The following is a 21,043-nucleotide window of genomic DNA, read 5'->3' as shown; positions in this document are numbered from 1 at the left end:
GCAACATGATTAGTTGTTTTAGAGTTGATATACTCGACGATAATAAATTGTCCTAACATGCATAAGGTAACTAACATATTACACTTAAAATGATGAATAACATAGCACAATAATGAGTAAATTAAAGATATATAAAGAGTCGAAGATAATTTAATCTTAGCCTTGGAAACCCGAATTTTTTTTAATCCTAGAGAGAAAAGGAGGGAGTCGAAGAAGAAATAAATAATGGCTTAATGGATGTTGTTTGGTTGTCACTCACATTTTACAAATATTTTTGAATGTGAATTTTCAATAGTGTTGCATCATGAAAATCTTATTCTTCGATATGATACACTAGGTAAGAGTATGAGAACTACTTAAAAGTTAAAAGTCTTGAAACTATTGGAGAACAATTTGAACTCGATTAGTATTTCTATTTGTTCGACTTAAACTTTGAGTTCAACTCAAATTCAAATTAGTAAAACGAACCGAGTGCAGTATTAATAGAGGAAACACTTTTGCTCCCTTCCAATTGAAATCAATCAAGTAATTTCGACCTCGATTAGCACACAAAATTGAATGGCCAATTCTTCTCTATTAGGCTCATACATTAATTAATTAAAAGCCCAAAAAATTAATTAAGCCACCTCAGTCATAAAATCATCCACCTTAGATCCCAATTCCAACCCTTCGTTAACCCAAGAACATTCCAGAACCACTTCACCTTCCCCAACAACAGCCAGAACTCTCTCGTCTCCTCTTCTTCCTTCGCCTATTAATCTCCCCTTTTTCCAGATTTCTTTTCACTCTCCCAAAACCCTTTCTTTTTCTCTCTCCTCCCAAATTATCTTTCTCTCTCTTCAATGGCAGACGAAGCTAAAGCAAAGGGTAACGCCGCCTTCTCTTCCGGCAACTATGCCGACGCAATTAAACACTTTTCCGACGCTATTTCTCTCGCCCCCATAAATCATGTCCTCTACTCTAATCGATCCGCCGCCCACGCTTCCCTCGGAAACTTTTCCGACGCTTTAACCGACGCCCAGAAAACCGTCGACCTAAAACCTGATTGGCCTAAGGGTTACAGTCGTTTGGGTGCTGCGTATATAGGTCTGCATAATTTTTCCGACGCTATTTCTGCTTACAAAAAGGGTCTTGAATTCGACCCAAATAACGAAGCCCTTAAATCTGGGCTTTCCGACGCTCAATCCGCGGCTTCTCGCGGTGCCCGGCCCAGTAGCTCCTCTGCTTCTCCTTTTGGGGATGCTTTTTCTGGGCCGGAGATGTGGGCCAAGCTAACTGCGGATCCGGGTACTCGTGGGTATTTGCAGCAGCCTGATTTTGTGAAGATGATGCAGGAAATCCAGAAGAATCCGAATAACTTGAATATGTACTTGAAGGATCAAAGGGTTATGCAAGCTCTTGGGGTTTTGTTGAATATTAAGATGATGAGTGGTAATGGGCCTGAGGATATGGAGGTTCAGCCCGAGGAGCCCGCTGTTGAGAGAGAATTTAAGATGCCTGAGACTAAACCTGAGCCAAAGCCGGAGCCGAAACCGGAACCCGAACCCGAGCCGATGGTGGAGGAGGATGAAGAAGAGAGGGAGAAGAAGGAGAATAAGGGGTTGGCTCAGAAGGAGAAAGAAGCTGGGAATGCAGCTTATAAGAAGAAGGAATTTGAGAAAGCAATTGAACATTATAGTAAGGCTATTGAATTGGATGATGAGGATATATCTTTCTTGACTAATAGGGCTGCTGTTTATCTTGAGATGGGCAAGGTAAATTCCTACATTGCTTTTATTTATTCTTTGATTTCAATTGTCTAATTGGTTTTGTTTAAATTAGGTTTGAAGTCTTGAGCTTTGTGATTGATGTAAAATTGAACTTTGGCATGTGACTTAGAGATTGATTGTGATGATTGATTTGACATTGATCATAGGATAAAGGAGCTTGATCAAGGCGGGTTTGAATGTTATAGATATTTTTTAGTGTAATGCTTGTTTGGGGTTTAAGTATATAATAAGGTAATATAGGCCAATACGAGTGAATTAGTTTGGTTAATCGTGCTACAGTTATATACACGGCATATGAATTGATAATTTACTTAATGTAGGCTGGTTTGCAGTTGATGGGTTGTTAGAGGTTTAGGTGCTATTTCTGTGTTTATTATATGAATGTAAATGCTTTGTCATTCTAGCTTCATGATGGTAACCTTTTTAGTTAGGTTGTAAAGATTAATTTTTTAATAGTTAATTAGTATAGCTTAGCCTAAATTGTATTACTTCATCAGTAAATAAAGAAATTTGACTGTTCTGGCTGCAAGTGTAGCTGTGTTGTTATCTTGCTGCTAGACATGAATTTACTGCTGTTGTTAGGCGAAAGATTTACAAACCATATTTTGCTAGTGGTAGATAATGATATTCACCTTTTCACCGAGATTATAAAAAATAACTTCTATAAGGTAGAACATGTTTTTCTGTAACAAATTATTGGTTGTTAGTTTGAAGACCCTTTTTTTATTTCTGGTTTCAGAGGTTAGGGTGTACATATTGATGGGTAATGAAGTCTATGGCATAGAATTGAGTTTTTTTTTTTTTTTTTTTTTTTTTTTTTTTTTTCCCAAGTGAACTGTGTTATGAATGGTCCTATAAGTTAACATGTTCAGTTTATTTTGGCTTATCTTGTAAATTATGGAAGATGTTGGTTTTAGTGGAGGAAAGTAGGTATTGCTGAATTGGGTTGGTTTGGTTTTCAGTTGATAGTTCGATTGGATGATATATTGATATGTGCCTTGGTTTGTACTTGTGTTTTTTTGTTGAGTATTTGAATCTTGTTTCCCGCATGAAAAATTGTTCCTTCTTAGGCATTTATTCCTTGCCTTTGGTACTAGATAAGGATTATTAGACTACTCTCTATATGAGCCTTGGATTACACATAGTTGAGTTTCAGGTTAGGAGCTTATGTTAGGATAAAGAAAGCTAGGGGCGGTAATATATAAATTCGTTAAGATCATTAGACAACTAGGGCACGTTCCTTCCAGTTAGCTACTGATGTTGGAATTAAGGTACAGAGTAGCACAAGTTTGTCACCTTACTTAGGCTATTTGTGCAAGGATGAGATGTCAGCTTGTCACCAATAAAGAATGGTGTCTTTTGCGAGGTAGTTACTGTTGCTTAAAGTTATCTTGTTTAATTTAGTGGGTTTATTTTTGCTTGTCTTCTGTTTTCTTCTTTGTTGTTTTGTGTTCGTTGTTATTTATAGTTACTTTGTCCTGCTGCTGTTATGTTTTGTGTCTTTTGTTGTTTATTTGTGTACTCTGTGCTTTTTGTGTCTTTTGTTGGTTATTTGTGTACTCTGTGCCTTTTGTTATTCATTTACTTAACTGTTCTAATCTGTTTTTATCTGTTTGCGGCCAATAATTGCTGATTGGTTTACATTGCTTTTAAATCCCTATGTAGTATGATGAGTGTATCAAGGACTGTGACCAAGCTGTTGAAAGAGGTAGGGAGCTTCGATCAGACTACAAAATGGTTGCCAGGGCCTTGACCAGGAAAGGAACTGCTTTGGCGAAAATTGCAAAGACTTCAAAGGACTATGACCTTGCTATTGAAGCTTTCCACAAAGCTTTGACAGAGCACCGTAATCCTGACACTCTGAAGAAGCTGAATGATGCTGAAAAAGCAAAGAAAGATTTGGAGCAGCAAGAGTATTTTGATCCTAATATAGCTGATGAAGAACGTGAAAAAGGTATTACTACCTTTTTTTGTATGTTGGAAATTCTATTTCGTTCCATTCACAAGTATTTGACATTGTGACCCTTGGGAGCTGTTTTGGTTTAGGGTGTTGTGAGTTTCCTTATATCTGGCTATTTATTTGCACATTAATTTGGAACCTGTACATGTCTATGTAGGTAATGAGTACTTCAAGGAGCAGAAATATCCCGAAGCTGTGAAGCATTACACAGAAGCTATCAAGAGGAACCCTAAAGATGCGAAAGTATGTCTGCTTTTTACTGATTGTTCTGCACTACTTATTTTATTTGATAAATCATCACTAAATCAATTTTGAACTCACTTTGCTACTTATTGATGCATTTTAGGCTTACAGCAACCGAGCTGCAAGTTACACTAAATTGGGGGCAATGCCAGAAGCATTGAAAGATGCAGAAAAGTGCATCGAGCTTGATCCTTCCTTTGTTAAGGGGTACACTAGAAAGGGAGCTGTTCAGTTCTTCATGAAGGAATATGAGAAGGCATTAGAAACTTACCAGGAAGGATTAAAACTCAAGCCAAACAACCAGGAATTGTTGGATGGCGTGAGAAGGTGTGTAGAAGAACGCCTGAAATTTGTGTGGTTGCAACCTTTAAATATACGTTCTTACACCACTAAATTTTGCTATGACTTTCTTTCAGATGTGTACAACAAATTAATAAAGCAAGCCGTGGGGATTTGACTCCTGAAGAACTCAAAGAGAGACAGGTCTTGTTTTATGCTTGTTAATGAATGATTCATTTTAGATTATGTTTTGAGTTAAAATTCTTGACAGTTGTGCTTCTGATCTCTGCAGGCTAAGGGAATGCAGGACCCAGAAATCCAGAACATCCTCACTGATCCTGTTATGAGACAGGTAATAATCTTTGGAAAGTGCAATATTTTTTCAAAAAGAAGTTTAAAGTATAAAAACCTACGAAGTATTATTTTACTAGCAATTGATGAGGGGGAGGGTGTTGAAATTAAAAAACTCATTTTAATGACATTGTTGTTTTAATAAAATATCTTTATTCTTCAATTTTGTCAGGAAGAAAATCATTCCTTCGATATTTTAACTTATGTTTTGCTGTTTGAATCTCTGGATTTCAGGTTTTGATAGACTTCCAGGAGAATCCCAAGGCAGCACAAGATCATATGAAGAATCCAATGGTGATGAGTAAGATCCAAAAGTTGGTCAGTGCTGGAATTGTTCAAGTTAGATGATAGCTATGTAATAAGTTGATCCTATTTTAGAAACAGTGATAAGTTGATCTATTCTTAGTAACAGTGACACAACTTTGGCATTTGATGTTTTTGGCACTACCCCAACTATGTAATATTCTGGATTGGTGGATCAATCTAGTTTAATTCTTGTTGAAATTTTGAACTTTTTTTTATGGAAGTATTTGTGTTTATCGTCTTTGATTATTGATTCCTTTGTGGCTCATTCAGTCCATAATATGTTAGTTCAGCTGATTGAAAATCGAACCCTTTTTGTATTCTAATTCTAACTCTCCAAGAAGTTATGTTTCATTGCCCTCATCTTCATAGGGTAATTTTCATCTTCAGTTGAAATTGCTGGAAAGTACTCCGTATTACAGATTACTTCCCAGTTAGCAGCAAAAGTGCAAACACAGCACTTGCTTTGTAAGGACTTGAACCTTAACTTGTTGGCATGAGGGTCAGATTTATTTAGTACTAGTAAAATCTTGTAGTTATCAATATTACTCCGTATAATTGAAGTCATTTATCTCAGCTATATTTGTTTCTGTAGGAGTTGAACATGCTTTTTGTTTTTTCTTTCTTTTATTTTTCTGTTTGAATTATTATAAATCTGTAGTCAACTCCACTTACGAGATTAAACATTTTAATTAATTGATTGATTGGTTTGAATCATATATATACACCATTATGATTAAGTCCATGTTCTTTTCACCTTAAAAAAATAATATTAAGTAAAAATAATTTCAGTTCAGTAAAAATAAGTCTAGTTCAGCAAAATTCAGTTTTATTAAAGAAGAATTATAATAGAAAATCAGTAAAAATAATTTCACTTTAGTAAAATTAATTTAAGTTTAGTAAAAATAATTTAAGTTCAGCAAAACTTATTTCAGTTCAGTAAAAATAATTTCAGTTCCTTAAAATTAAGGTGAAAAGAACGGGACCTAAATCTGTCCACGTTAGAACCTCTAAAACGAGCAAAAAATACTTCCAAAAATTTAATCAACTTTTACAGATTATATATTACTGAGTTTTGTGCTACATTTGAGATCTTTCTGACAAATGATGACTACCTATACAAAAGCTGTAAGCTGACGCCAAACATAACCAAAGCTGAATATATCAAAATCAATGTTTAAAATACAAGATATCAGCAAAATCTCTTGTCACTGGGACCTAACAGATTGTGCAGTAGTAAGTTAAGCAGACACCAATTCTTCCTTTGAAGCCGCGAGCTGGTTCTGGATATGCTGAGGAACAACATCGAATTTAGCTAGCTGCATTGTGTAGGACGCCCGCCCTTTAGTCATTCCTCGCAATGTACTCACGTATTGAAACATCTCAGCCAATGGAACAAGGGCGTCTACTACCTGCACATATTCAAGGGTGATTCATGAGTAACAACACAATTTAGCATTTAGATGAGGCAAATATTCTGTCCCTTCAAAAGCGAGCCAACATTGCAAATTAGATTCTTAATGAGCTCCAGATAATTTCCACCCTTCTACAGTTATACTAGCTGAGCTAAAAATGATAATTGATTCTGAAAATTCATGATTACTACCAAGCCGAAGTTCATGATTGCTATTGGCAGCCAGTGTCTAATTGAGGCCAATCTAAGCTTCAGATTATCCTGAAAAAATACATCTCAATAAGTGGCTACCTTATTTCAGGTAATCCTGAATTTTCTCTGGAGTATCTCTCATCCTCTACTTAACCTTATTCTCTACAATCTAAGCAATCCCTGTCCTTTTGCCTCAAATGGAACCAAGGATATTTTTTTTTATAATATTACAAATTTCCTAAAAGTTGGCCATACATTCTAAGGTAAGATCTGTTTGGCATGGTGTTAATATACACTGACATTCCCTCTTTTACATCAGCCATAGTGTTTTTGAAAACAAGACGAGGCATAGTTTTAAGAGCAGCATGGCCAGCACCCAAAGAATTGGATGAGATTAAGTTCAAGCCTATAACTTTCACTCTTTGGTGATGGTCATTAAAACCATAAGCTTGAAAAAACAGATACAAACGATTGAAGGAAGAAAAATAACAAGGAGAAGTGGATAAGTACCAAGTGATATAACAATGACAAGGCGAACATACCTTGAGACCACCAGGCTTATCACCAAAGCTGTTGATTTGCCCTCTCCTGGAGTTCAGGTCACCAATAACATCTCCCAAGTGTTCTTCAGGTGTAACTACTTCAACCTTCATAATTGGTTCCAACATCTTTGGACCGGCCTTTCTCATTCCCTCCCGGAAAGCCCCTCTGGCTGCCAGTTGGAAAGCTAAGACACTCGAGTCAACATCATGGTAAGAACCATCCACTAATGCGGCACGTACATCAACTACAGGAAAACCTGCAAGCACACCATTGCTCATGCACTCTTCCAATCCCTTCATGACTCCAGGGATATATTCCTTGGGCACTGCACCACCCTTGATTTCACTGACAAATTCATATCCACTTCCAGCCTCTAAAGGTTCAAATCGCACAGTGATGTCGGCAAACTGTCCTTGGCCACCTGACTGTTTCTTGTGAACATACTTGATTTCAGAAACTTTAGAAATACTCTCACGGTAGTTAACCTGTGGTGCGCCAACATTGGCCTCAACCTGTATAAAGCGGCAGATAAGAAAATCAGGTTATTAACTACAACATAATTAGGGGAAAAGGGCAACTCCACACCAGTACAACAATTAGCAGATGTTGGAAAAGCTTATTAAATCAATAGGTTTGGCAAGAAAACAATCAAATATTTGCATTTTGTGCTACAATCAATAGATGAGATGGTTATAAATGACATAGATGCAAGCAAAGGAGTCAAAAAAATGTAGAGACAGCTTGTGCAGGCATGCAGAAAATGAGTCAAACATGACATAAAAACAAATGCAATTAATAAACACTGATACACACCTTAAATTCTCTTTTGAGCCGATCAACAATAATCTCAAGATGTAACTCTCCCATTCCTTCAATGATTGTCTGGTTGATTTCTTCATCACGTGAGAAGTGGAAAGAAGGATCTTCTTGAGCAAGCTTTATCAGACCAGTTGCCATTTTGTCAATATCAGCTTTAGTCTTGGGTTCAATAGCCACCTTAATGACAGGATCAGGGAAATCCATACGTTCAAGCACAACAGGCTTTTCTGGATCACAGAGTGTTTCACCTGTGATGGTGTCTTTTAGTCCAGCAAGTGCAACAATATCACCTGTTAATGCCACCTTAACATCCTCTCTGCTGTTGGCATGCATTTCCAGAAGCCTACCAATTCTTTCTTTCTTCCCCTTGTTTGCATTCAATACATAAGATCCGGCTGCTAGTTTGCCCGAATAGACTCTCACAAATGTAAGAGAACCCACAAATGGATCGCTCATGATCTTAAAAGCTAAGCCAGAAAATGGTGCATCATCACTTGGCTCCCTCGCTATTTCCAATTCAGGATTTTCTGGATCAGAACCCTTCATTGGGGGCAATTCAAGAGGTGAAGGCAAATAATCTACTACGGCATCAAGCAAAGGCTGAACACCCTTATTTTTAAAGGCTGAACCACACATAACAGGAACAAAACTGGCTGAGATGGTTCCTTTCCTAATTAGTTTCTTGATTGTTTCCTCATCAGGCTCTTTTCCTTCCAAGTAGCCCTCCATAGCCTCATCATCTAATTCTACTACAGTTTCTATCAGCTGCGCCCGATAATCTGCAGCCATTTCCTGAAGATCTGCGGGAATTTCCTCATAACTGAATTTTGCACCCAATTCCTCCCCTGACCACACCACAGCTCTCATTTTCACAAGATCAATGACTCCCTTGAAATTGTCCTCCGCACCAATAGGCAATTGAATTACACAGGGCTTTGCACCCAAATTAGTGACAATCATATCTCTTGTTCTGAAGAAATTTGCACCTAGACGATCCATCTTATTAACAAAACATATACGGGGCACACCATATTTATCTGCTTGCCTCCACACAGTTTCAGATTGTGGCTCCACCCCAGCAACACTGTCAAACAAGCATATAGCACCATCCAACACTCTCAGAGCCCGCTCGACCTCCAAAGTGAAGTCGACATGGCCAGGAGTGTCAATAATATTGATGCGATGATTATTCCAGTAGGTTGTAGTTGCTGCAGAAGTGATTGTGATCCCTCTTTCTTGTTCTTGCTCCATCCAATCCATAGTTGCTGTTCCTTCATGCACCTCACCAATCTTATAGTTCCGGCCTGTGTAGAACAGGACCCTCTCAGTTGTAGTAGTTTTCCCAGCATCAATATGAGCCATAATTCCAATATTACGATAATCTTTCAGTGGAATTTTCCTCTTGCCCTCTGGCACAAAACAAAAATTATATTTTCCAAGTCAGCAGACAAGAAATGAAGTCTGACAGGCATCACAAACTCGCAAAGTCGCGATAAGCAATAGTACATACGAGCTTGACAAGTATATTAATCACACATCACAGTTATAGACTTAAATGACCTCTCATAAGGAAGAGATTCATCCTACTTTGCCCATTGAAATACCACAAAGGAAAAATAAACCGTAGGCAAGGTCTCTACAAGGATATCCTCATACTCCCACGTTACAAAACGAAAATTCTTCTTCCAAGCTCTAACCAATGAATTTGTGAGAAAAAAGATGCATGTGCATGAGGAACTCAAGTTCAATACTACTATGCTAAACAAATTGGCATGGTTCATTCATTATAAGTCCAAGTTATAGCATATTAACCCTGGAAAGTAGTTACCTTTTCCACTATAAGCTAGAATTCAAAGGCAATAGTAACAGCACAAATTTAGCGAAAACTTGATACATGTCAAATACAGAGAAAAGTGAAAGAGATACAAGTTTGTTTTTCATTTTTATTCACAGTTATGCCCATATGGTTAAGACCATGAGTAATGATGAAATTACAGCATCATTATTAACATAAATTTTCTCTTTGTAATGTAAGAGAAACGTCCCAACAAAAGAGTCATACAGCCCATTCAGAGAGACGGAAACGGGAAACATTTGGCAAAGGTGATAGATGCAAGGATGAAAATTGAAAAGACCAAACCTTTCAGCCAATTTCCCTTGTAAGCCAATGAGCCAAACTTATGGGCCACGTTATGAACATTACTACCGAATATGCAATTAGCATAGCAGAAACTTCACAAAATTGTGAGGGAACTACAGGAAGATTGGTTACTCAGAATATAATAGGGCAACATTTTCCCATTTTAATACACTAACGAATTCATAACAGACTTCACCCTCACCTCTCTTCTTCTGGGAAAACCCAGTTTCCTCATTAAATGCTTAAATAAGTTTAAATTTTAATTAACATCTTTATCAGAATCAATTCTAACATTAATCAACAACTATCAGCTCAATTAAGCACAACATCACAATTACAATTGAATTTGAAACTAACCTGAGCAATTATAGCCAAAACTAACCCAAATTCTAGAACCCCAAAACAGTAAATTATCTCAATAATTACACAATAAAACCAAATGGGTACTCACAAAAAATTCCAGAAATTAAAAACCCACATCACATAATACACAAAGGGCGCCAATATATTAAAGAAACAAGCATATTACCATCAGCAACCATGGCAAAAACAGAGAACTTCCTCCTCTGTTGCTGCAAAGCAGGGGCATTTCTGGAATTACACCTGCTGATTCGAACACCCCCGAAGAAGGAGGAGAGAGAAGAAGACACGTTGAGACGGCGGCGACTGTGGTGGTGGGAGGAGGAGAGAGAAAGTAGCTTATTTTGAGACCCATTATTGATATTGCAAAGGGGTTCAAGTGTTCCTGTAATTCTCATTGATTCTGCCGCCATTTTTACTCACTTTTTATTATCTATCTTCTCTCTAACCTCACTTCTGTGAGGTCTGCTAGAAGTTTTAATTTTATGAGAAAATTTGATGATAAATAACAAATTGTGAGGTTGAGTTCTGATATTGGGGCTTTCGGATAATTGGCTAATAGGATAAATTGTTTGCAACTTGAAATTTTTGTGGGTCCTTTTGGCCCAAATTTTTCTCATCCATAAATGAACAATTAACATCGTGGCTTTGTATTAGCCTTTGTTATTTGAGTTACACCTCTTTCAACAAATCAAACAATAATCTCATAATAGAAATGCCTTTATTATTCCATTAAGGTTATAGAGTTCATTTTGGCTCTTAAAGATCGAATTATGGTCAAAATTCGTCAAAAATGACTTGAAATACCTTGGCTTGCGTGCAAAAAATGCTTTGATTTGCGTGCTTTGGTTTACGAGTTGCGAAAATTACTTGGCTAACATTGCTTGGTTAAGTGTTTTGGGTTATTAAATTTGAGGTTGACATTAGCAAAAATATTACAAGAAAAACTCGAAGAGTAGAGTAGAGTATGGCTATAAAACATAAATGCAAAATTTAAGCATTCTTATAAGGAAAAACTAGGAGCTATGAAATGGTATAGACCGGGTATGGTTATGAAACATAAAAAATCTCGTATGTGCTAACATATTGTTAATTTTGTCACAACATAGTATTCGAGTCATTGGTTGATGCTCCACTAGACCATGGAATTGAAGCCGTGTTACTCATTGTTGATTGACCTGCATTTCCACTATACATGAAAGCAGGAGGTTGGGGCATTGACAAAGCTCCAACTGCGAAATTAGAGTTGAGCATAAGAGCTATAGTTGACATGCTAGGTCTCTTCCTCATATCTTCTTGGACACATAACAAACCTAGGTGTATACAACTCGTGATTTCGGTTTTCGAGCAAGAGTCTCTTAGTGTTGGATTTATAAATTCCAATGATCTCCCATCTTTCCAACATTTCCATCCCTGCAATTATAACACCAATATTTAAGTTTAGTGATTCCTTTTTTTACAAACTTAGATTTGTAAATATCAACATAATTTTGGTGTTAACGTTAATGTACTCACATAGCTTAGAAGGTTTTCAGTCATGCCTGATTGATAGCTCGTGGCACTTATCCTTATTCCACTCAAAATCTCTAAAATTAGCACGCCAAAGCTGTAGACATCTGATTTTACGTTGAATTGTCCATGAATTATATATTCCGGAGCCATATAACCACTGCAAATAATGAAACAGAGAAAAAATATGCTTAGTAACGCCATACATTTACATATCCCCCTTTTTTTTTCATTTTGATCAAGCTTATAGAAATTAATAATTATTTTAGCTTACTAAGTCCCAATAATTCTGCTTGTATGGCAATAGGTTTTTTCGTCAAAAATCCTAGCCATGCCAAAGTCTGCAATTTTAGGATGCATTTCCTCATCTAACAAAACATTGGCTGCCTTGAGATCACGATGGATAATTCGGATGGGAGAGTCTTCATGAAGGTAGAGCAATCCTCGAGCAATGCCTTTTATAATGTCATATCGCTTTGGCCAATCCAATTGTCTTTGCTTTTCAGCATCTGTAACACATTGAAGATTTGAAGTAACTAGATGAAGCATAATTCAACATGATAAAAGGGAACACGTAAAATAGAATATATGTAAAGAATAGAAAGGAACAGAAAGAGTAATAATAAAAATATCACCAAAGAGGAAGTAGTCAAGACTTTTGTTAGCCACAAACTCGTACACGAGTAACTTTTCTTCTTTCTTTGCCAAGCAAAATCCTTCAAGCTTCACTAGATTTCTATGTTGAAGCTTGGCTACCAATGCAACCTCATTTTTAAATTCTTTTTCACCTTGGCATGACCCGCTTGATAGCCTTTTTACTGCAACTTCTTGTCCATTTTGTAAAGTGCCCTAAACAAAAAATAAAGAGCCAATTATTGAAATAAATTAAGTATTACATCTACTAATCTACTATCTAGTAAATCTATTTGTTGTAAGTACAAAAGAATCATAGAAACACAGAGTTTTATTTTGGTGTGGATGTCAACTAGTCTATTTGGCATTTTGGTATCATTCCTCCTTGTATGTATGTTAAGATAAATTTGGAGGATTTGATATGATTTGATATTATTTGGTTAAGATATTTAGTTGCCTAAGATAAGCTAGATAATATTGAGAATATTCTTGCCATATTTATCTTGTATTACTCTATATATTTAGGTCAAGAGCCATGAATGAAGGTTAAGCAAATATTCCTGATTAATATTTTACATGGTATCGGAGCTAGATTTTTTTTTTCTTAAACACAGTATAAGCCATGGCAGGTGATACACCGCCACCACCCCCACCACCACCAAAAATTGAATCAACCTCCCCGTTTTACCTAGGATCACAAGATAGACCTGGCGATTTTATTACTCCGACCCGTCTAAAGGGTGACAACTATGATGATTGGGCTGCCGATATTCGTATGGCATTGGAAGCTCGCCGGAAATATGAATTCTTGGATGGTACTATCTCAGGTCCTGTTTCTCCTTGTACTCAGTCCGATTGGACCACTATCAATGCAATGTTGGTATCTTGGATCATGAATACAATCGATCCAGAGGTAAAATCCACCTTGACAAAATATCGAGAGGCCAAGAAACTCTGGGATCATCTTCAACAGCGTTTTGCGTTGGTTAATGGCCCTCGGATTCATCAATTGAAATCTTCTATAGCACGTTGTGAACAAACAAAATCCATGTCCGTTTCTACTTATTATGGCCAATTGAATGCTTTATGGGAGGAGCTCTTTCGCCATGAACCAATTATGCCCCACCGAGGCAGCAAGACAAGCCCCAGGAGCAGCCTGCCCTGCCGAGGTAGACAGATCATCCCCAGGGACAGACTGCCCAGCAGAGGCAGCAAGTTCATCCCCAGGGTCAACCTGCCCAGCTGGTTACTGCTCAGCCAGAACAGTCCAGAGACAGCCAGCAGTCAGTCGTACAGTCCGCAGATTCGGCAGAATTAGGACGGGGTTCGCGTGAAAAGATTCCGTCGGTCCTTTTACGAGATTATGTCAATCACACTGTTATTGCTCAAAGTCCATCTTCGCCTACACCGTCTCCACAGCTAAAGTCAGGTACCCCGTATCCTATAGCACACTATATTAATTGTGATAATTTTTCTGTCAAGTACCGTCATTTTCTTGCAGCTGTTATTTCGGGTACTGATCCGAAATCCTTCAAGGAAGCAATGAGGCATGACGGTTGGAGAAAATCGATGCAAGAAGAAATCCGAGCCTTAGAAAATAATGGGACTTGGGTTTTGGAAGAGTTGCCTCCCGGTAAACGAGCTCTTGGTAGTCAATGGGTCTATAAGACCAAATATTTGTCCAATGGTGATGTTGAACGGTTGAAGTCAAGATTGGTGATTTTTGGAAATCATTAAATTGAAGGCATTGACTACAATGAGACTTTTGCTCTGGTTGCAAAGATGACAACTGTTCGAGCTTTCTTGGCTATAGTTGCTTGCAAGAACTGGGAATTACATCAGATGGATGTGCAGAATGCATTTTTACATGGTGATCTTAACGAAGAGGTGTACATGAAATTACCTCCCGGGTTCGAAAGCAACAATCCCAAGTTGGTGTGTCGTTTGAAGAAGTCTCTATATGGTTTGAAGCAGGCTCCTCGTTGTTGGTATGCCAAGCTTACTGCAGCCTTGAAAGGGTAGGTTTTCATCAATCCTACTCTGATTATTCTTTGTTTACGCTTTTTAAAGGGCGAGTTCAGATCAATGTGTTGGTCTATGTTGATGATTTGATTATTTCTGGAAATGATTCCGTTGCATTATTGGCTTTTAAGTCATATTTGGGTGATTGTTTTAAAATGAAAGACTTGGGTCCCTTAAAATATTTTCTTGGCATCGAGGTAGCTCGGAGTGCGATAGGTTTATTTTTGTGTCAGCGAAAATACACGCTAGACATAATTTCGGAGGCAGGCTTGACAGGTGCAAAGCCTAGTGATTTTCCGATGCAACAACATCACAAATTGGGTAACGCAACGGGTGATTTCCTTGCGGATCCGGAGCCTTATCGTCGCCTAGTTGGACGGTTGGTCTATCTTGTTGTGACACGGCCAGACCTTACCTATTCCGTGCACATCTTATCTCAGTTCATGCAGAGTCCACGAATAGAACATTGGGACGCGACCTTGCGTGTGGTTCGATACTTGAAGGGTACTCCCGGGAAAGGGATTTTGCTACGTGCAGATAATGATTTGACGCTTAAGGGGTGGTGTGACTCAGATTGGGCCGCTTGTCCCCTCACTCGGCGCTCGGTGACGGGTTGGCTAGTGTTCTTAGGCCAATCTCCTATTTCCTGGAAGACGAAAAAACAGCCAACGGTCTCTACGTCGTCTTCAGAGGTCGAATATCGTTGTATGACATTGGCAACCTGTGAATTGAAGTGGTTGAAAGGCTTAATATATAGCTTGGGAGTACATCATCCCAAAGCTATTCCTCTATTTTGTGACAGTCAATCGGCTCTGCATATTGCTAAAAACCCGTTTTTTCATGAAAGAACAAAGCACATAGAGGTTGACTGTCATTTTGTGAGAGATGCTATCACGGAAGGCTTAATTGCACCATCATATGTGCCTACAGATACTCAGTTGGCGGATATTTTTACTAAGGCTCTTGGCAAGAGACAGTTTCATTTTCTATTGTCCAAGTTGGGCATTTACGATCCCCACCATGCTCCAACTTGAGGGGGTGTTAAGATAAATTTGGAGGATTTGATATTATTTGTTTAAGATATTTAGTTGCCTAAGATAAGCAAATATTCCTAATTAATATTTTACAATGTACCTTGTATACGATGCCAAATCCCCCTTGACCAATCATGTGATCATCGGAGAAGTTTTTAGTGGCGGCCTTGAGGGCTTCCCATTCATATTGCAAGGACTCAACTATAACACTTTGATCATCTGTAAGTGGAGGAGGCACATCCCCTGCTGCAGCATCCAAAAAAAAAAAAAAAAAAAAGCTAATAAGCGAGATTTCTTAACATTATTACTAATTTAATTAAGCTCAAGTCTTCAATCTACAAGTTTTTAATTAAGATTGTTACCACTTTGAGAATTTGCTACATCTTCAGGCTTCTTCTTGCCTTTCCGACACTTAAGTGCTATAACTATGCTTATTACCAAAAGTATGATGAATACTGATGATGCAGCAACAGGAATAATAATTTTGAGTTTTCCTGCAGCAAAACAGCCAGTCTCAAAACTCAATTTGTGAAGTCATATTGCCTTAGCTTGTGGAAAGCTCATTCCAAAAAGATATCTTACCTGAAGTAAGAATTGGAGACGATGATGATCCGGAAGCAATAGCATCTGGAGGAGGTGATCCAGCTGTTGGACAAAACAAATTATCATAATTACCCTTCAACTATACAACGCTTGTATTGTATAATGGATATTACAGCATATTATACTCCCTCCGTCCTTTTATTAGAGTCTCATTTCTCTTTATTATGTGAGTAATAAATGTTAGAAATGAGACTCTAATAAAAGGACGGAGGGAGTATTATGTAGCAATGTAAAGAAAAACGTACCTTGGCAGTAGGTATTAAGAGAAGTAAGGGAATTCGCAACCTGGCAATAACTCAAGACGAATGTTACATTGGATTCATAAGAGAGATTTTGATTAAGGAAGGTGTTGACAAAAACAGAAACACTGCTTCTCTGTCTGAGAAGTCTGCTGTATGAGAGGGCAGCACAGGAACTCGCTCAAGTTAAACATCGAGCTTGATGAATTATATTGTGGCTCTGATCCACTCCTGTCTAAATGATCTTGCATACAGTTCGTTATGTTTACCCAACACGCCGGCATATTTTTCTCGTTAACTATATCTTGGGCTGATGAAGGAGTAAGTATTGACAAACAAATAATTCCTAACATCATTGACAATAACACTTCCATGTTGGAGTTGTAACTGTTCCAGTTCTCTTCTTTCTTTCTCATTTTTTTTAGCTTTTTTTTGGAAATATTTCTTTCTTCTCTAACTTTCTGTAATCTCTAACTTAATTGTATTCTCTAACTTCCATTAAATATTTTTTCATAAGGTCAAGATGAAAGATGCATCAAAAGTCTACTAGTAGAAATGGGGTCACGTTTGAATTTTAAAAAATAATTATCAACTTGCTTTCTATTTGAAGGTGTCTGTACTAATTGGTCAATAGCTAGCTACATTCATGGATGGCCATCATATTAGCTCTTTCTCCACTTCAATTTAAAAAATCATGTAAATATTTTGCTCCTTTTTAAAAAAAAAACAAATAAATAAATAAATAAAAAAAAAACCTATAAATTTTGCTCATTTTCTTATTTGAGGTGCTTTCAATAAATATATGAGCATATAGAATATGATACTATGTGTCTATGTAGAATATATATCCACATAATAAATTATGGTAAAAAGAGAATATAACATTGAAGTGAAAAATGCATACATACTCTGTACTTTATAAAGATGCCTTGTATAGTTGAAAAACAGGGGAAATTTTGCTTATATATAGATGTTATCCAAGAAAATAAATTGTTTCAATTCATCAATTAAGATCCAAAGTAAATGAACTTCCTATCAGTTTGTAGACCATGGTAGTGAATGTGAGTCACTTCTTGTTGTTGTAGATGGCAATGAACTAGTGTTGCTTCTTGTCGCCGATAGATCTGAACTGCTGCTGTACAAGAACGATGGGGGTTGAGGCGGCATTGAAGGAGCCTTAGACGCGATATAGTTAGAGCTTAGTATGTGACCTATTGTGTCCATTATAGGCCTTCTAGTAACGTCCTCTTGTACACACATTAGGCCTAAATTCACGCATTTCATGACTTCGTCATTTGAGCATGAATCACTTAATGTTTTATCTATGAGCTCCCATGTTCTTTCTTCCAAGTAACATTTCCAGGCCTGATATATACATGATATAAAATCTATCAGCATAATATGGTAAAGTACAATTACATGTATAATATGTCCATTTAGCAGTAATTTTAATAGGTAGCCTAACTAAGATTTAATAATTTTTCTTTAGCAAAAACATTTACCGAGTATAATGTAAACTCACATAGATCAAAAGGTTTTCGCCTGCTTCAGATTGGTAAAGAAAACTGTTGACCCTTCTCCCACTTACAATTTCTAACACTAACACGCCAAAACTGTATACATCTGATTTCGTGGAGAACTGTCCGTGAAGTAAATACTCAGGAGCCATGTAACCACTGCAATTCATGAAAACATAACAAAATAAGGCACACATATATAGAACCATACTCTTACAATTCAATAAGCGTAGACTGTTATATAGATGACTTACTAAGTACCAACAACGCGACATGTATCTATATGTGTCTGTTCAAAAGAACATATCCTGGCCATGCCAAAATCAGCAATTTTTGGATTCATCTCCGCATCCAACAACACATTGCCAGCTTTGAGATCGCGATGAATAATTCTAACAGGGGAGTCTTCATGAAGGTACAACATTCCTCGAGCAATGCCTTTTATAATATTGTAGCGCATTGACCAATTCATTTGCGCTTGTTTTTCAGGATCTGTATGTCATTAGTCATACAAATTCCGGAATTCCCAAGTTAGGAATCACATAAATGACATAATTCTCTCGAGTACACTACACTAAAACAGATTAACAGGTTTTAGAGTACAATACCAAATAGGAAGTAGTCTAGGCTCTTGTTAGGCACGAACTCGTATACGAGTAGCTTCTCTGTATCTGCTACACAAAATCCAACTAACCTAACCAAATTTTTATGTTGAAGCTTTGCTAATAGTACCACCTCATTCTTGAATTCCTTTTCACCTTGCCTAGAGCTGTTCGATAGTCTTTTCACAGCTATTTCTCTACCATCCTCTAATGTCCCCTGACCAAAAACAAACATAAATTTTTGGAATATATATTAGTTTCTCTAATATAACAATAGATGTAAATGAATTTGAAGTTGGTCATATAATGAGTAGTATTTGGACTGAGGTGAACAGCGGCGAGCCAAGAAAAACCTAGTTACCTTGTAAACAACACCAAATCCACCACGACCGATTTTTAGATGATCAGAGAAGTTGTTAGTGGCTGTTTGGAGAGTTCTTAGGTCATATTGCAACGATTCAGCAGTCACGAATTCATTCTTTGATGCAGGAGTTTGAGGCAATTCACCAGAAACCAAATTCCCTTCTATAACGCATAAATAAAGAATCAAAAGATCTAAATTAACCATAGATTCATACATATATATGCCCTTTTTTAGTCTTCACTTATAGAGTAATAGATATTGTAATTTAAACTAGTGATGTGACAACTAAATTTAGACGAGTTATAAAAGCATTACCATAGATAGAATCATTTGTGACATTTGATATTGGAACTACGAAAGATGGAGTCATAGTTGGAAGGGCGGCATCATATTTTTGCACAAGTCCATGCACTATATACATACACAAGAAAAAATAAAATCAAGGATCGCATTACATAAGTAAAATTATTAGGCATTCTAATATATACAACTATATTAGCTTTGATGATTACCATCTTCAGGTTTTTCTGGTTTCGGTTTTTTCTTACAAACGCATAAGCATATGACTAGTGTCACGATCACAACCATGGCCACGATTGCAACGACGACAGCAGGAATTATTATATGAAGTTTCCCTGTACAACAAAGTGCAGTACAAATTACAATGACCAAACATGATAAATAAAGTAACAAAAAAAAAAAAAAAGTACTTCATACCTTTTTCAGTAGATTATTTTTACTAGTATATACAAGTATTACCTCGAATTGATGAGGAAGATGTTGTTGAATCTAGAGAACTAGTCTCATCTGATGAAGTATCTGCTATATATGCACAAAGCAAGTTAGTGATTTATCTTCCTACTAATAATGTTCAACTTTAACTTGATCTCAGGTAAAAATGTCAAAAATACAGATTAATTATTTACATGTACTCTTTACAATTGGTTATCATTTTAAAATTAAATCAAGCTTTAAGCTTTGCGTGCATTTAAATCTATCTATTTATAAGTAAATCAAGATGTAAACAGTAGAATTGAAGATCACAACGACAATATCACAATACTATACCGATTGGTGTAGATGGCACATCCAAGGTGGTAGGGCTTTGCGATGGCACACGACGTAAAGTTGGTGAAGGCGCTTCGTTGTCTGACCAATTAAGGGATTTGGAGAAATGGAAGATAAATAAGATGCAATTAGTGATACGTACTCTTAATTCTCACTGAACCAAAATCATAAGGAAATTGATCGTCAAATTAATTTCCCTTCACAAATTGAATGAAATGTTAGATAGCATAATAGTGTTACCAAAATTACATTACCAGGACATAATGTGTTATAAGAAGATGGGACTCCACAAACCAAGAGAAGTTGAGACATAGTGTTGGCAAGAGTGACATTTGCATTGATAATAGACTTGACGTTGCAAAAACACTCCCTGTCTTCTCGTATATCTTCCTTGAGTACAGTACAGCACATATTCGAAGCCGTCGACGCAGCATTACAATTTGACAACCTCTGCCAACACATCCCTAACATTGTAGAATCTTCTTGTGCTGATATTGCCATAAATTGCATTGTTAGCAACACTAGTACTAGCCTTATAGCCGTTGCGATTGGGACCACCTTCATCTGTTCTGCCGTAGACTTCATGATCGACTAATCGTCGAATATGAACTACTTAGCTTGTTCGTATATTTTTTTGTACTAGAGGAAGCAAAGATATGCGTGCATTGAGTAAGATCATAACTTCATAAGGAGTATATTGTTAATAATAATAATGGAGTTTAAGTATAAATTTGAATTGACTTTATTCATTGACTTGTTCTAATTCTTGACAAAGATGTCCCATGTGCATAACTACGTTTGTACTTCTAGATTTATACTACTTGAGTTGACTTTACATTCATCTCCCTAATATATATAGCACTATCTGTAACATGCCAGCTAAAATTAACTAGTTAAGACATTTTGACAATTGCTCACAACTAACTTCTCCTCGATCGATGATCATGAAGTTCCATGCTTTTAGTTTCGTTTATTTTTGTCAATTTGATCTCTTATAATAAATGTTATAGTTTCTAATGATAACCAATATTCCATTCAAATTCTATGTATTTATTAGTTAATTCTACATTGATTAATAA

The 21,043-nt window shown here is 36.9% G+C and overlaps 4 protein-coding genes across 4 annotated transcripts; 1 reads left to right on the top strand and 3 right to left on the bottom strand.

Annotated features, from left to right (window-relative positions):
• The first annotated feature begins 635 nt into the window (after nt 1–635).
• LOC110704604 (hsp70-Hsp90 organizing protein 2-like) lies at nt 636–5,158 on the top strand. The gene is made up of 7 exons (XM_021882414.1): nt 636–1,754; nt 3,435–3,723; nt 3,887–3,972; nt 4,076–4,299; nt 4,389–4,455; nt 4,544–4,603; nt 4,837–5,158. The coding sequence occupies exons 1-7, from the start codon at nt 843–845 to the stop codon at nt 4,948–4,950; spliced, it is 1,752 nt and encodes a 583-aa protein (XP_021738106.1). The 5' UTR covers nt 636–842; the 3' UTR covers nt 4,951–5,158.
• A 774-nt stretch (nt 5,159–5,932) lies between these two features.
• LOC110704603 (elongation factor G-2, chloroplastic-like) lies at nt 5,933–10,882 on the bottom strand. Its single transcript, XM_021882413.1, has 4 exons — nt 10,543–10,882; nt 7,868–9,282; nt 7,054–7,566; nt 5,933–6,317 (listed from the first exon to the last, which is right to left on the bottom strand). Exons 1-4 carry the CDS (start codon nt 10,784–10,786, stop codon nt 6,147–6,149), a joined length of 2,343 nt encoding a protein of 780 aa, XP_021738105.1. The 5' UTR covers nt 10,787–10,882; the 3' UTR covers nt 5,933–6,146.
• Nucleotides 10,883–11,347: 465 nt separating this feature from the next.
• Nucleotides 11,348–16,829, bottom strand: LOC110704652 (putative receptor-like protein kinase At4g00960). The gene is made up of 8 exons (XM_021882471.1): nt 16,541–16,829; nt 16,154–16,216; nt 15,934–16,065; nt 15,672–15,817; nt 12,518–12,731; nt 12,157–12,391; nt 11,889–12,042; nt 11,348–11,786 (listed from the first exon to the last, which is right to left on the bottom strand). Exons 1-8 carry the CDS (start codon nt 16,827–16,829, stop codon nt 11,472–11,474), a joined length of 1,548 nt encoding a protein of 515 aa, XP_021738163.1. The 3' UTR covers nt 11,348–11,471.
• On the bottom strand, nt 16,829–20,639 carry LOC110704592 (cysteine-rich receptor-like protein kinase 10). The gene is made up of 10 exons (XM_021882402.1): nt 20,219–20,639; nt 19,965–20,045; nt 19,656–19,715; nt 19,409–19,531; nt 19,212–19,307; nt 18,894–19,057; nt 18,539–18,749; nt 18,185–18,422; nt 17,936–18,089; nt 16,829–17,778 (listed from the first exon to the last, which is right to left on the bottom strand). Exons 1-10 carry the CDS (start codon nt 20,547–20,549, stop codon nt 17,449–17,451), a joined length of 1,788 nt encoding a protein of 595 aa, XP_021738094.1. The 5' UTR covers nt 20,550–20,639; the 3' UTR covers nt 16,829–17,448.
• Nucleotides 20,640–21,043: the final 404 nt, after the last annotated feature.

This window comes from Chenopodium quinoa, unplaced genomic scaffold (genome assembly GCF_001683475.1).
Source record: "Chenopodium quinoa cultivar QQ74 unplaced genomic scaffold, ASM168347v1, whole genome shotgun sequence".
Taxonomy (NCBI): domain Eukaryota; kingdom Viridiplantae; phylum Streptophyta; class Magnoliopsida; order Caryophyllales; family Amaranthaceae; genus Chenopodium; species Chenopodium quinoa.
This window is presented reverse-complemented; position numbering and strand designations above follow the sequence as displayed.

Coding starts and splice junctions, on each gene's coding strand:
- LOC110704604 (XM_021882414.1), top strand. CDS start 843: ATGGCAGACGAAGCTAAAGCAAAGGGTAACGCCGCCTTCTCTTCCGGC. Junction 3,973..4,075: donor GGAACCCTAAAGATGCGAAA/GTATGTCTGCTT, acceptor GATGCATTTTAG/GCTTACAGCAACCGAGCTGC. Junction 4,456..4,543: donor AAGAACTCAAAGAGAGACAG/GTCTTGTTTTAT, acceptor TGATCTCTGCAG/GCTAAGGGAATGCAGGACCC.
- LOC110704603 (XM_021882413.1), bottom strand. CDS start 10,786: ATGGCGGCAGAATCAATGAGAATTACAGGAACACTTGAACCCCTTTGC. Junction 9,283..10,542: donor TTTTGCCATGGTTGCTGATG/GTAATATGCTTG, acceptor GTTTTGTGCCAG/AGGGCAAGAGGAAAATTCCA. Junction 6,318..7,053: donor ATAAGCCTGGTGGTCTCAAG/GTATGTTCGCCT, acceptor GAATATGTGCAG/GTAGTAGACGCCCTTGTTCC.
- LOC110704652 (XM_021882471.1), bottom strand. CDS start 16,829: ATGAGAAAGAAAGAAGAGAACTGGAACAGTTACAACTCCAACATGGAA. Junction 16,066..16,153: donor GTCTCCAATTCTTACTTCAG/GTAAGATATCTT, acceptor GTTTTGCTGCAG/GAAAACTCAAAATTATTATT. Junction 15,818..15,933: donor TGTAGCAAATTCTCAAAGTG/GTAACAATCTTA, acceptor TGGATGCTGCAG/CAGGGGATGTGCCTCCTCCA.
- LOC110704592 (XM_021882402.1), bottom strand. CDS start 20,549: ATGAAGTCTACGGCAGAACAGATGAAGGTGGTCCCAATCGCAACGGCT. Junction 19,058..19,211: donor CACAAATGATTCTATCTATG/GTAATGCTTTTA, acceptor TATGCGTTATAG/AAGGGAATTTGGTTTCTGGT. Junction 17,779..17,935: donor GCGAAAACCTTTTGATCTAT/GTGAGTTTACAT, acceptor TGTATATATCAG/GCCTGGAAATGTTACTTGGA.